The sequence below is a fragment of the Tachypleus tridentatus genome, chromosome 10 (assembly GCF_004210375.1).
Source record: "Tachypleus tridentatus isolate NWPU-2018 chromosome 10, ASM421037v1, whole genome shotgun sequence".
NCBI classification, from domain to species: Eukaryota; Metazoa; Arthropoda; class Merostomata; order Xiphosura; family Limulidae; genus Tachypleus; species Tachypleus tridentatus.
This window is the reverse complement of record NC_134834.1, coordinates 172,206,615-172,221,592: the sequence shown is the minus strand read 5'-3', so window position 1 is coordinate 172,221,592 and position 14,978 is coordinate 172,206,615. Positions and strand designations below refer to the sequence as shown.

At 32.6% G+C, this 14,978-nt stretch overlaps 1 protein-coding gene across 8 annotated transcripts in view; it reads right to left on the bottom strand.

Annotated features, from left to right (window-relative positions):
* LOC143230915 (thymocyte selection-associated high mobility group box protein TOX-like) overlaps window positions 1-14,978 on the bottom strand; it is a 166,512-nt gene that overhangs the window by 21,066 nt on the left and 130,468 nt on the right. For all 8 annotated transcript variants that reach the window (XM_076465223.1, XM_076465225.1, XM_076465222.1 and 5 more), the window contains one exon: window positions 11,967-12,097. In XM_076465223.1, the coding sequence (XP_076321338.1) occupies window positions 11,967-12,097 (131 nt within the window). The remainder of the gene's footprint in view (window positions 1-11,966; window positions 12,098-14,978) is intronic.

The window sequence follows — 14,978 nt, the reverse complement described above, 5'->3', positions numbered from 1 at the left end:
TGAGAGTTACACCTAAAACACATGTTGCCGAGTTTGTTTTAGGCTTTCCAGTTAGTGGCACGTCTTAAGCCTTATAATGCTGAGAACTAAATTTCGATATCCGTGACGGCACAACACAGATTTTCGCTTGCAAATTAACAAACATAAAATTATTGCTTAAATATGTATTTAATTTTAATCGAACTGTTTTCTCGCCAAATAAATGTTTTAACAGAAAAAAAAATATTTAAAATCCTGATGATTTCGACAAAGTATTGACAAAAGAAATAGAACAATTTTTAAGTTTAGTTATTAACATCCTTTATCAAGTTTAAATAACATAATTTTTCAATCTGAAGCAAGCGAAGTCCGTCTATCTTTAAACATACCACTAAATCGAATAATGAAAGGCTTTAAATAGAAAAAGGTTCTATTACTCTTGAAGTTTTCAGTTTAGCAGAACTTGTGGTACTAAATATTCACAACACCGTTTTTTCCAGTCCTAAATACATAATTGACCATAAAAAAACATCTCTCCACTAAGTCGAATGTACCAGCTTAATTTGCTCTGAGCAATATATAATTTTGTTTAGTTCGTGAGATTCGGAGGGCTTAATTCTGCCTAAGAATTTTTACTCTTCAGAAATTACTTCAAAAGAAACTCATCGCATTAAATCTTCTGAACGGAAACCGTCGACCTATTTATAAGCAAAACTTTTTCACTCAAGTTTTAATTGAATCAAATTATTTTCCCCTAATAAATCTAAAAAGCTTCAAAAACGTTCAATATAGGACAAAAAGATTACTCTCTAGCCTGCAGGAAACAATCACAAACCCTTGGAGACTATAAATTCAACTTGGCTGGCTCTAAACTTATTTTCTCCCAGTAATCAAATAAAATGCAAAGTAATGACAGAAGAGTAAGTTAAACAAGTGTTTCTCCCCATGTGGGACTCAATTTACTCAGTTGCAAAGAGTATTTGATGACTAGGCTTTATATATGCGATCACTTGGTACATGCTTTATTTCTTACGAAACATTATCAACTGATCGATTCGAATTTGTAGCAGAAGACAAACTTGAGATGAAAAAAAGAAACAATAACTTTCTACCGTGTGGCATTACGTAGAGGTAATACAATAATTTAATAATGATTCATAATTTTAATTATGAACAATAATGTTAACAAATTATGTGAAACGCAATCAATCTCCGTTCAATACTTTTTTTTTTAAAATATAGACCAAGCTAATGAGTGAATAAATAAAGGTCTAACAAAATCACTCGAGTTATAGGATTTCGCACTGTTGTCTTCCATTGTTATATGTGTCAGGAATAAAACCTATCATAAATTCACCTTCGATTGTATCAAAAGGTTGACGCCATATACTGTTGCCCATTCACAGTTAAACTGTTCAAATATATTTTTAAGACGGCTGGTATGGGTATTAAAACTTTAATTAGAAAGAGTGATGGGTTATTCATGGAAAGAAAATATATTAAATCATTGAACACTAGCTATAACTTAATACATTAAAATTTATTCCAATCTTTAAAACATATGTCTAACTTGATATCGAACATCATAGAAAACGTCTGTATTTTAAAGAAATTCATTATATATATATATTAAGCTAAATTTTTGCGACCGCACCCACCTCTCCTACTTTTAGTTTAGTGATCATTCTAAAAATCCTGTTTGGAGGTAACGTGCTCACCTTGACACTCAGACCTGCTTTCTATATGTCCCACAAACTCATAAAAAATAAAAGGAAATAAAAATACATATTTTTTTATACAGTGGAGAGCATATACAAACCTCAAGGTCTCTTACCAGTAGCTAGCTTCATATAACCGCCGTTGCTTTATGCACACTATAGTGCATACATGTTCACATTTTATTTAACAGTTACATTTACACTTGCCCTTGGCTGAAAACTATAAGTAGGTCAAGATTTCATTGGTACATTACAAATATCAAAGGTCCTTGATGTCGTGCTATAATAACCTATTTTAGGTGAACAGCGAGTTTTTGATTTCTTGAAATGATAAAAAAAGAACAACATAAACCTGTTAGGATTATTGGTTTGAATTTCACGCACGGCAATACCAGGGTTATCTGCGATAGCCGTCCCTAATTTAGCACTGTAAGACTAGAAGGAAGGCAAAAAGTCATTACCATCCACCTTGGACTACTCTTTTACCAAAGAATGGTGGGATTGATCAGTTGAAATAGCAAATATGTTTGGTGTGAGTGGGATTCGAAGCCGTAACCCTCATATGGAGAGTCGAGTACCTTAACCACCTGGCTGTGGGGGGCGTGTTAGAATCATTTTTGTTAGAAATTATAGTGAGAAAGTAATATGTATCATCAACTGGACGATTATTTCCAGGAAAGACAATTGAAGAAAACTTGTGTCGTCAGTGTTCTAAAGTTCTACTATTTGGTAATACTTTCAAAGATTAGCAGAGTATGTTCAGTTAACACCTTTGTATATTGTGCCTTTCACATAACCTACGAAACATCACAGAGTTTCTCTTACTGAATAATAATCGTAGATCAAATATTTGTAGCAAGTCTAGTCACCACTCGATATCAAGATAACACTTGAACAATAAAAGTTTACGTTGTAAACAAGTGTTAGTTATATAATGTCAACATCTTATCGAATAATTAAATAAAATGACAAAATTAATGTAAAATGTGTACTTATAATACGTTTGTTATGAATCTGCGCCTATTGTTATGGTAATATATTATATTTAACTCGTGTTAGGCATTGACTAACTAAATGTAATCCTATATAAGCTACATGAGCAGTAGTGACTGATTATTAAACTTCATTCCGTTCAGTCTATTTCAACTACATTCCGTTTAGTCTATTTCAACTACAGTGTTCCTACTGAGGAAATGGGTTTATTCTGCCACTTGTGTTTCACTATCAACAAAACTGTTTCCTGTTTAAAGTTCTGAGATTTTTTATTACTAGTTTTGCTATGCTTGCGTTTTAGTGAATTTAGAAAAGCTGCCGAACACGAACTTTTGAAATGTATAAGAAGAAATTTAAAAGTTTAAATTTAATATCAATATAAATAACATCATACATATGAAGTTTAATTACATTCTTAAACTAATCGTTATTGTTTCAACGTTATAAGTACCAAAACATTAAAATAAATTAGATTTTCATAGGCCATTCGTGTACTCGTTTATTTAAATGATTACCAGCATTTAAAGCTTGGGATTAAACACGAAAAGTTAATTGCATTCTATATAAACGATTAGCATGTGCTAATACAACGGTGTGCTGCATCAGATGCAGGCTCAAACGTCACAATATGTTTAGCGCCCAAATAATTCACGGCGAATTTCCGCCCATCTTTCAGAAGTTAAACATTCAAAGAGAAATACTGTTATAAAATGTAAAAGCTAATTTTCACACACACAAAATTTTGAAGATAGTAAACAGATCACTTAGGGCAGCAATGGGTTCTTGAAACAACACTCCAAACAATTTGAAGCAACGCTCTCATCTGCGAAGTAAAAATTGTTACGAGAGAAGATCCTTTGACTTAAAATGCTACTGTGATGAAGCTGATCATGTTAATACTATGACAAACAAGGATTTGAAGTTGACAATGGTTTGCACATTTCTAGTTACCAAGATGATGAGTGACAAAACTGGAATAACAGCAAATTCATTTGGCCATACACTTGCTAACTCTCCTAAGTATTTCCAACATACTTTTGCGCTTTTGGTTTGTTAATATACGGTTTTGTAAATGACTTACGAATACAATGGAAGGTCTGTTAATATTTTCGGTCTTAGAAGCTTATTATGGAAATTGTGATATTGAACAACAGATGACCATAAAACAGAGCAAGGCACAGGAAGTAGTGAAGTAGTTTCAAAGTCACCATGTAAAAAAAAGTGTTATTATTATTCATTGTTATGAATTGTATAGTTTGTTCATATTAATGTATGTTGACATTTATATCAGTTCTGTCTTAGTAGACATAGATGACCAAAAACAGAACACGATACAGTAAGTAGTTTCCAAGGCACCATGAAACCTGGAACATAGTTCTTTTAGTTACGATTAACCCTCAGTATATCAAATGTTAAATTAAAAGTGAACAAATGTTTGTACCCAAACAGAAATTACTGAAGGTATTTCATTCATGATATTTGTGGCCGATGATCACTTGTCTATAGAAAATTATGGTATATACAACATCGACAAATTATAATGCGTTTGTGAGCAAAGGGTTTTCTAATCATATAACGATACAAATAACTTAAATGTTTATTCCACCTGCTCTTCTAGTACCCAAGATAATCATAATGAGTTATACCACAGTTACGATTTGGTGATTCAATTTCTACATACTTTGTAAAAAAGAGAAATAAGATGAAACTACAATTTATAGAAACTGTATTAATATAACCCCTTGATGTAAAAAAATAAATAATAAGTGCTAATTTATTGAGCACAAATTATGACACATTTGGCGAAATTATATCAGTAAGTTTCAAAGTAATGTAAATAAAAGTGGTTCGTTAATCTATAGCGATTTTGGTGTTATGATCCTTAGCGTATCAAGAGACTTACAAGGTACAACAGTGTATCTGAAAGTGAGAGATGTGTGATAAACCATTAGAACATATATACAGGCCTACAAGTTAGGTTTTACTAGCGGTCAGCCCAAAGAAGTGTCAGATTCTGTGCCATAAGAATAGTTCTTGTTTTCACAAAATTATGACCTGGCCCTATTGAATCTAATTATTTGAATGGCTCATAAAAACTATCATCGTGACCATAAAACCTACCTCCATAAACAGTCGGATGAAAATCAGTTTGATGTCAAGATAAACATTAAAACAGAATAAAAACAGGTTTAAATTTAGTCAGTCTCTTCACTTTGTAAATATTACTCTGATTCTGCTACAAATAATACAGCTAATAAGTAAACGAAGCTAAATTATAAGACACAAATAAACTGATAAAACCACTAACATAAAAATAATTAGGCAGTAACTGAGCTCAGTAAATTTAAACAACAATGAATACATAAAATTAACACCAACTTGTTTGTCTAACTGAAGTTACCCCAAACTACTTTCTCAGGAAAAAAAAGAAATATCATATTTAATAATAGTAATTATTATTTTAACTTTGGCCTAACATAGTAATACAGAGGTGTAGCAGTTAAATTAAAAGACGGTTGCCCAAGTTTTATTTGATGAAGTGAATTCGGGGTCCAGGGCTTGCTTAGTACTAATTAAATTTGATGTATTCTCCTGCCTTTACTGAGAGCAAGTATCTTAATTTTGATACATTTTTACTGGGAGAGACTCCTACGCTACTATGGCACAGTACTCAATGTATGTCGAAAAAAAGGTACATAGACGGATAAACCTGATCAAGTTCATAGAGTTAGAATTTGTTTAACGGGCGAACATAATGAGACATAACTTTAATTTCTCCAAACAGTATTCCATAAAAATGTTCACTCTTGATGAATATTTGAAAGAATAACAAAACACTCAACGATAATTGTGTTTTTCTTGAAGGGACAAAAAACATTTTCGATGACTCAGGTATAGGTGGCCTCGTTGCTATGGGGCCTAAAATGTGCACTCAGTCTGATTTTGATATAATGTGCCATGTGTCGAACAAACGGTTCAAACTTGAAAATCATCAAGCATATGACCCAAGGTAAACCGCATAATCATTTCTGTATTCCGATAAAGAAGGTGACAAGGACTTTAATTTTTGATATTATACACAACCTCTTAAACTGCTTTATTCTATGAAAAGAAAGGTTTATAAAAGTCAAACATCGTAACACAACATTTTGAATTTTATGGAAATTATATTGTATAGTTATTTACGTAGTAACGATTTTATGAGACTTGTTAATGATCAGAGATATGACTCCATATAGTAAGTTTTATTTCCGCTAGGATGAAATATTGATTTTTGAAACATGAACTAAATTAAATACTAAAATTCAAGCTTGTTTGTACAAAAATTCATTTGTTGATTTTACGACGTTTCTCTTACAAAACAGAGCTTCGTCAAGTTTTATTCGTAACCTGAGATCTTCTATTGTTAGCTGCAAACTAAGTTTGAGGAAAATAAATATTATTCTGAAAGATAAAAAAAAATATGCTGGCCATTAGAAGACTGTTAGCCATGTAAAATTTGATTAAGAAATTTGTCTGTTTAATAATGTAACAAAAGATGTGCATCTTTCTAGTTAAAAACAAAGCTACACGATGGGCTATCTGTGCTTTGCCCACAAAGGGTATCGAAACGAGGTTTCCAGCGTTGGAAGTCAGCAGACATACCGCTATGCCACTGTTAACATTAAGGAAGGGAGTCGTAAGTCATTATGTGCCTCTCAAAATAAAGCAAACAATTCTATATTGCTTTCAATCAAACACGAACATATGTTTTATTTCTGCATTGTGATGTGAAAATATTCCCATCATCACCTCCATCACAAACTTGTTGCTTTTATTTGTCTCATGTAAGAACAGATCTGGGACTGGAACGAATAGCGAATACAAACACGTTCCAACTGTAAGAATTAGAGTTAAACATTAACAAAATCGTGTAGTGTCACTTTGTTAGAATAAGAGATACACATTTTAGATCAGAAATGTATTACTTTCAAGCAAGACGAAAGCCCTGAGAAACGCACACTCGCATTCTTTAAAAATGCATCTCTTGTGCCGTCTATTTGTATTTGGTCACATTGTTAGTTAGAATATTTTATTCCAAGATGCATGACGAATTCTTTAGCTGTTAAAATCACTCGTCGATAATTTAATTTTAAAATGAAATTTTCGAGAATAATCAAGATTTATAACCAAGTTTCACTATCGCCACAAGCTTTGGTTCCTTCTCATTACTTTAACTTGTTATGCAGTCTTTATGAGCGCAATAAAATTCTCCTTGCTGTACTATCGCACGAATTTCAAGGGTTTATGGCTTTTTCGGAGCGCCATAAAAACCGCTTTCATCTCTCTAATCGCAGTAGATGTGTATAACTGACTTTTATTCAAGTACGGGATAGACTCAACGATTCCAAGTTAGATATAACGTATCATAACAATGTGTGTTAACATTATTAAAACTTTCACATTTACTGTGCACTTCGTGGCCCCTGTTACCCCATCTCCCCCCTTCCCGACAGTTTTGTTAGACGATATTGTACTCCCTCTTTAATTCTTGAAACTCATAAAGCTAGTTGTAGAACTAATCATAGTAATGTACGTTACTATGTTACAGCAGAGTGAAAGAAAAATAAACTGGTCATGTAAGACATTCTAGAGACTTAGTAAAATAACATACGCACTTTGATGTTAAGCAGCAATATGTAAAGTTGCTTAAAATGTACACTAAGCAAATGAATGGAACAGTTCCTTCATATTAATGTATGTTGACATTAATAACACTTTTGTCTTAGTGGTTATAAATGTCAAAACTATACAGAAACTCATATAGATATATAACAATTTACCATATCTGACAGAGCATCTATGGGTTAACATTTTTTAGCATTTTGTTAAACGTAATAATAAAATATATTATATTTAACGTACGCCTGACACAATCGCATTTGTTAACTGTATGGGCGTTTCGTCTTGTGTTATTTTCGATAAACGTTTATTAAAATTTACAACTCGCAATACCATAGATAACATAGTTAAGAAAACAATATCACAACTTTGTAAATCTTTCTATAACTTAAGAAAATATGAAAGCGAAATGTATTATTTATATCTAGAGATAATTATAAACTTAATTAATTAGAAACCTAACACACATAGGTTAACATATACAAACAAAGCATTATCACAGCTACAACTATAAAACGTTTCAGAAACAGAAATAATAAATTATAGTTCGTTATTAAACAGCTCCCAGTAACACAACGGCACGTATGGGGGTTTACAACGCTAGCAACCGGTGGTCGGACACTCCTAGTTGGCAGAACACAGACAATATTGTAGTTTTGTGCCTAACTTCATACAAACTAATAAACATTATAAATTAAAATACGCAGTAGAAAGTAAACTCCAGATTTCTTTGACTTTATCTCTTGATGGTGAAAGTAATAAACACAATAGAAGGTGAAGAATGTGTTGGTTCATCGCTTTTAATAGAAAGCACTCTTACACTAAGCTTTAGTTACACGCCTATTTCTCCGACAAGCCTAGTATACACTTAATTCGCAAAACAGATAGACACACTATAACTGTAATTATTAAATTTGGTTTGGTTTTGTTTTTTAATTTTGCGCATAGCTACGATGGTTATCTGTGCTAGTTATCCCTAATTTTGCAGTGAAAGACTAGAGGGAAGACAGCTAGTCATCACCACCCATCGCCAACTCCTTGGCTACTCTTTTACCAACGAATAATGGGATTGACAATCATATTATAACGCTCCCACGGATTGCGAGTCCAGCGAACTAAACACCCGGTGATTCGAGGTTAAATAAATAAATAATTAGGACAACACATTCTGATGAGTAATGAACCGCTAAATGTATGTTATGCAATTATGTTTTACAAAGAACAGTATCTATTGCAGATAGTCGTTTGAAATCAAGATAAAATGACAAAAGAAGTGCAACAATATTCAAAGAAGAATGGTTAAAGGATGTAATATTGATTGTTATGAGTGTCTGATAAATATCTATAATCACGGAATGGACAACGATGTAATGAGGACTTCAGGCTCCAAATCTAACCAATACACGGTTATCTCAAAACTTGAACCGTACATTTAGAAATATATACATGAGCTTCTACGTTAACGAAAGTTTGGAAGTTTAGGCCAGTACATCTATTGTGCAGAAGTTTCATCCTGGTGAAATTTTTCGACAGGTTGCAGCCTATAAGCTGCTCATCATAGTTGTGAATGAAAGGCGTTGGTTTTCATGAGATTTGAACATCAAAATGGAGAGTAATTGATAAGGACGGGTGTCGGAATGGAAATCATTTGAAAACTATCTATTGTGCAACAAATCCTGTTGACAATATCCAGACTGTGATTAACACCAAAAGTGAGCTAACTTTCAGTCAAAATGGTGCCTCAGTGAAAAAACACTGCAATCTTGTTCTCAGATGTATTGTTTAATTACTTTGTGCATAGAAACATAAAAATATTGAGTATAATATAAAAATCATAATCTTTGAACTAGATATAGAAAGTCCATAATTAACATCTCAGCGCAATTACTGCAGAACAAAACAGTATTAATAATTCTAATGTTCTTAGCTTAGAAGTAGAGTCAGGTTATAAATATTACTTTAATAACAGTAAGTGTGATTTATGTTTATATCTATTACACGTTTATTTCGTAAATACCCATTTGTAAGGTTAAACTGTGAGCTGTGAATAACTATATAAATATTATAAAAGTGAATGGGAATTTTTATTGTGTACAAGCTCTTTAGAACATAATCAAAGAATTCCTAACAATAAATTTACGATGAAAATAAAACAATGAACAATCCGTAATGTGCTGTTATTAAGTCTGTTTGAATAACCAAACTTTTCTCCTACTTAAATTCCCATCGCAACAACAAAAGGAAAAGTAATATACCTCTCAAACACCAGGGAATTCAAATCTGAAATTGGTAGAATCCGAAATGATTTATCAGCGGATGTAAGATAAGTGCATTGCGAACTATTCTTCTCACCAGGATGAGTACTGGCTTTGTTCCAATTGAAGAGCACGACAATAAAGATCGAGCTGTCAGAATGAAATATGAAGCCTCCAGACGAATGGAAGTGCGCCATAGATTACCCATAACAAACATGTTCTCTCTCATCTTTTCAATCCATCTTCCCAAGTACGCTTTCTTTGACACTTTTCTTTGCCTTCTTCCATAGTTAAAGAAAAATATCTTTTCAAATAGTATACTGTGATGAACAACCCACTTTCCAATGATAAGCAACAGCAAATCTTCCAGCCTTCAACCGTGAAAGTTATTTTAGCATGAACTACAACTCATTCAAATTGATGTAAAACTCAACACATTTTCACTTTATAACATACTGTATTTTTGTCTTTTTGGAGGTTGAAAATAATATAATGCGAACGATAATATATTCTTGAGTGGTTATGAGATGGTGATCTCTTTGAAATAGGTTTATTCTATTACTCTAACATTTTACAAACAATGCACTATTATCATGATGATTTGAGCTTAGGGGAAGTAAACAGTGAAGATGTTCACTCTAAACTGTAAACTCTCCAATCATTTTTATTACACTTGTTAAAGCCTACTCTATGGAGACGTTACAATTCATTGCCTAACATTACAACCGGTAAAGCTTATTGTAAGATGTGCAGTTCATTGCCTAACATTAGAAATGGTTAGAGTTTACTGTAAAAGGAGGTTACGGTTCAATGACTAAAATTACAACTGGTAAAGTCTACTGTATGGAAATAATACAGCTAATTTTGTAACTTGAAACTGATAAATCATACTGTATGGAGACGTTGCAGTTCATTGTTTAACATTACAACCGTTAAAACCATGTAAAGAGAGAGGTCAAGATTCTTCATTCAACATTACAATGTGTCGAGCCTACTATAAAGGAGAAATTACGGTTAAATTTTGGATATTACAAGTGGTAAACCTATGGTAAAGAGAGGCTACGGTTGGTTGTTTAACAGTACATATGGTAAAGTCTACTGCATGGAGATATTACGGTTTATCATGACTTATGTTACAACTGATAATGATAACCGTAAAGAAACTAGAAGTTCTTATGTTTATCATTACCTCCTATGCTTGGCCCGGCATGGCAAAGTGATTAAGACACTCGACTCGTAATCTGAGCGTTGCGGGTTCGAATCCTCGTCACATCAAACACAGTTGCCCTTTCAGCCGTGGAGGCGTTATAATGTGACGGTCAATCCCACTATTCGTTGGTAAAAGAGTAGCCCAAGAGTTGGCGGTGGGTGGTGATGACTAGCTGCCTTCCCTTTAGTCTTACACTGGTAAATTAGGGACGGCTAGCGCAGATAATCCTCGTGGAGGTTTGCGCGAAATTAAAAGAAACAAACAAACCAAACCTCCTATGCACTGAATCCTTTGGCCATTATTGTTCACCTTTGTATTAGGAGTTTCCATCATATGAATCGAAATTGTTTTAACTAATAATATTTAACCGTTAAGCGTAAAAAAATATACGACAGACGCGTAAGTAGAGGTACGGTGTTACACTATTCATATAATTAATACTAAAATTATAAAATGTTTTATGACGTACTTTTAGATTTTGTAAGGGCCTTCTCGTGTTTAACTTAATAAACAACATTACACACATTTTAACTTATAACGGATACCCTCAATAAAACATACGTAATGAGTAACAGCATTATTATTTATATAAAACGACACAGGAGAGTTAAAACTCGTTAACTACGTCAGAATACTTAGACTAGAAAATGTGCAAGCATGTCTTAGCAACACAAAGATAGTATACACACCATATAGAATTACGTGGAAGAGTTCTATACATTTAATACAGTATCACATAACATTAGATATATAAGGCAGTGTGAATGTCTTAATTTACCAATTTTCTTCTCCCTTTTAAAACAACATCCCTTTATATACCTCTACCTACACCTCTGTCCATGTATGTACGTAATTCAAACTTCATTTAAAGACGTTGATCAAGTAAATCGCAAACACACAGCGGTATGTTTGTGGACTTAAAACGCTAAAAACCTGATTTCGATACCTGTGGTGGGCATAGCACAGACAGCCAATTGTGTAGTTTTGTGCTTAATACCAAATAATTAAATCAGTCAAACATCCACCATATTTACGTTCTAACAAATATTTAGGCAGGAAGTACAGTTGTAGTAACTATAGGGAATGTATCTGATAATTACACGATAAAGCGATAATTACACTTATTTATTAATATACGAAATTACTTACTTTTGGGGCTCATTGGGATCCCTTTTCTTTTTCTTTTGCACTTTAGGTCTCTTGTTGGATTTGTTGTTGGGTGTATGTGTTGTAGTTGGTTCCACTGGCTCTGGTGAAGGTCGCTTAACCCCAACCATCAACTGAAAAAAAAGTTTTTTTTTTCTGAATTATTTGAAAATATTGAACATCGTAATGCGTTTAAAATACGGTTTAGTACGATAATAATTAAAGTAAACAGTTTTAATTCCAGAAATACGATAAACGTACTAAATAACGTGACATATTACTAACATATTTAATACTTAAGGAAGCAACGTTTTTGATTTTGGGATATTCAAGTATATCACAGTAAGAGTCGTTTTATCTAACTATGAATTAAATTGATAAAAAATATTTTCAATATGTGACGCATTATTGATATTTGAGGAAACGGATCTATGTTTTAACCCACACAAATATTTATAAGTATTATTATATAACAAGCAAACAACAGTAAAGGATAACAGCGTAATTGCTATTACAATACATATTTTTCATATCATAAATATTGTGTTAGTATTACTGAATAGACCACTTATCAAAAAGGTTTTATGCCTTACGTGAAAATGACTTTAGAATTGTTTGCAAGTGTAAAACCCATTCATTTAATCACGAATTAGCTGTGTATTTTTGAGACTTGTTTGTGTTGTAGGTGTACAATTTGTTTGGTTTTGAACTGCCGACAAAACTACATGACAGCTATATATGTCCCTAATTTTGAAGTAACAGAAGTTTGAAGGAACTATTTATAAGCCAGTCTTGGCCACTTAGCGCCAACTCTTTTTTGTCTGTTTTAATACTGTGATTAGACAGTTATTAAACCTACAGTGGCACAGCACTACATACTGGGTTTTGATACCCGTGGTGGGCAGAACACAGATACCCCATTGTGCAGCTTTGTGCTTAACGTTAAACAGACAACTATCGTTATTCTTAAAATATCCTCCATTACCAAAATGTGGAGCAAGAGTTTGTCGAGAGCAGTAGGTTTCGAACCTCTGATACACTATTTAAGAACGATAAACTATGTTCAGGTCACAATAATCTGTACAATTCATACTGGCATACAATACATCGCATATACGAATTTCTGCTGTATGTTTGCTCTTTGACCTTTATAACTTTAAATCCGAAGGCTGATCTCTGATGAAATTATTTTTTGCCAGACTTGATACGGAGTTGCTCATAACTGTTCATCAATTTTATTTATTTACTATAATTAGGTAAAGAGTTTTCTGTTGTAAATGTTAGGAGATGAATATGAGTGGGAAAATGGACTTCTTGAAAGCTGAACTACACAAAATATCCAGTTTAATAGAAAATATGAAAGGTGTCTAAAATATTTATAAGATTAAAAGAAACTTATTTCTTAGCCCTAAAGCAGAATATTAATATCTATTCTGTGGTAAAACGTTTTCATTTTTCGGTGCAAGTTTCAAAAGAAAAGAAAAAAATGTTCGCGAATCAGCTTTTCACTTAAATTTAGTTGGTGAGTTTATTCACCCTAAGAATGCGTTGAACAGTAGGCCTACATGACAGATCTAATATGTATGTACATACAAAAAATAAAATACAATAAAGCATCTTCCACATCTAAAGTCATATATTAAACTCTACTGGGTTACGATCTCTGTAATCGACCATGCTATGCTGATGGAAACTGACACTGGTTCTCAGCTGGTGGTGGTATGGGCTTTGTTTCCTAATGAGAGATTTGTGTTTTCATATTTTATTTTCAGCGCTATATTGATCTAATGTATAGAAAGGATGAAAGGGGCAATAGTGAATCACGTGATCTGTTCTTTTAATCATGAACATCTGAAAGTTAGGGTAAAAGAAAGATTACTCGATAGTTGAACGTACAGTTTTCCAAATGTTCAGATTCATATGTTTATCGATTGTTGAACTTCTCACTATAAGAAAAGTAATAGTTTGAAATGAACATTCTTGGAAATATATTTAACTTTCAATAACAAACAAAAAACCCTCTAATTGTGAACGTTAATGACAGTAATAAATCTTATGGATCATTGACATTAATTTGAGTAAAAACCTGTCACACGATGAATGTGATAATAATCGGGGAACTTGAAAAGATTATTTCAAATTATGTTCTCTTAAAATTTATTTAATTATTTAGACATTCAAACGACCAGTTGCGTTAAAGGAAGGGTCAGTTGTTAAGTAGTAAAAATAACTGAAGTTTTATTACTGATCTGAAATTATAAAATGTAAATTACAGGATTACGAAAACCACTCACCGCGTGATATTTGATATGATACAACTAGCGACGTCTTTCTTTAATTTGATTTTCTCATAATAAAGTATGAGTTAGGAAAACCTTATACTTAACAAAACGTTTCGGTAACATTCTAGAACATTGCAGGAAGAATAGCTCAACGTTTCTCATTTACGATAGGAATTTTTTACTAGTGCGCTAATGGATACATTTAATTTTTTTCGTTTTCACATGAGATCATTTGTTAAAATATATATTTTTTTCACTTTTCAGAAGAAAGTCATTTCATGGAAATAGCTTCAATATATTTTGTTCTCTCATATTCTGCACGTGGCATTTTCATTATCATTTCGATTTACTTTTTTTCCACTGGCGTAATAGTAAATAGCCTAAAATCTTGATAAAAACTGCAGTCATGAGCATGTTAAAGTATTTGAGGAACATCACATTTTATAGTTCAAACTTGAATGAATGTTATAAATGTGACTGAACTACGCGTTTAGAAATAAAAGAAAGATAAAGAAGGTAATGGAAGGAAAGCATCTGTTTCAACGCGATAACTTTCATTGCTAAGTTGGCCAATAGCAATCATTCACAACGGTGCTTTACGTTTATATAGCATTCGTTCCCCGGATTCTTTAACAAGCTGTCTTAAATTTTCAATGGCTTCAGAGAAAACCATTCTTCTTTTCAGTTTACTTAGATATGAACTGATAACGTCTGAAGAAACATCGATTTCCTG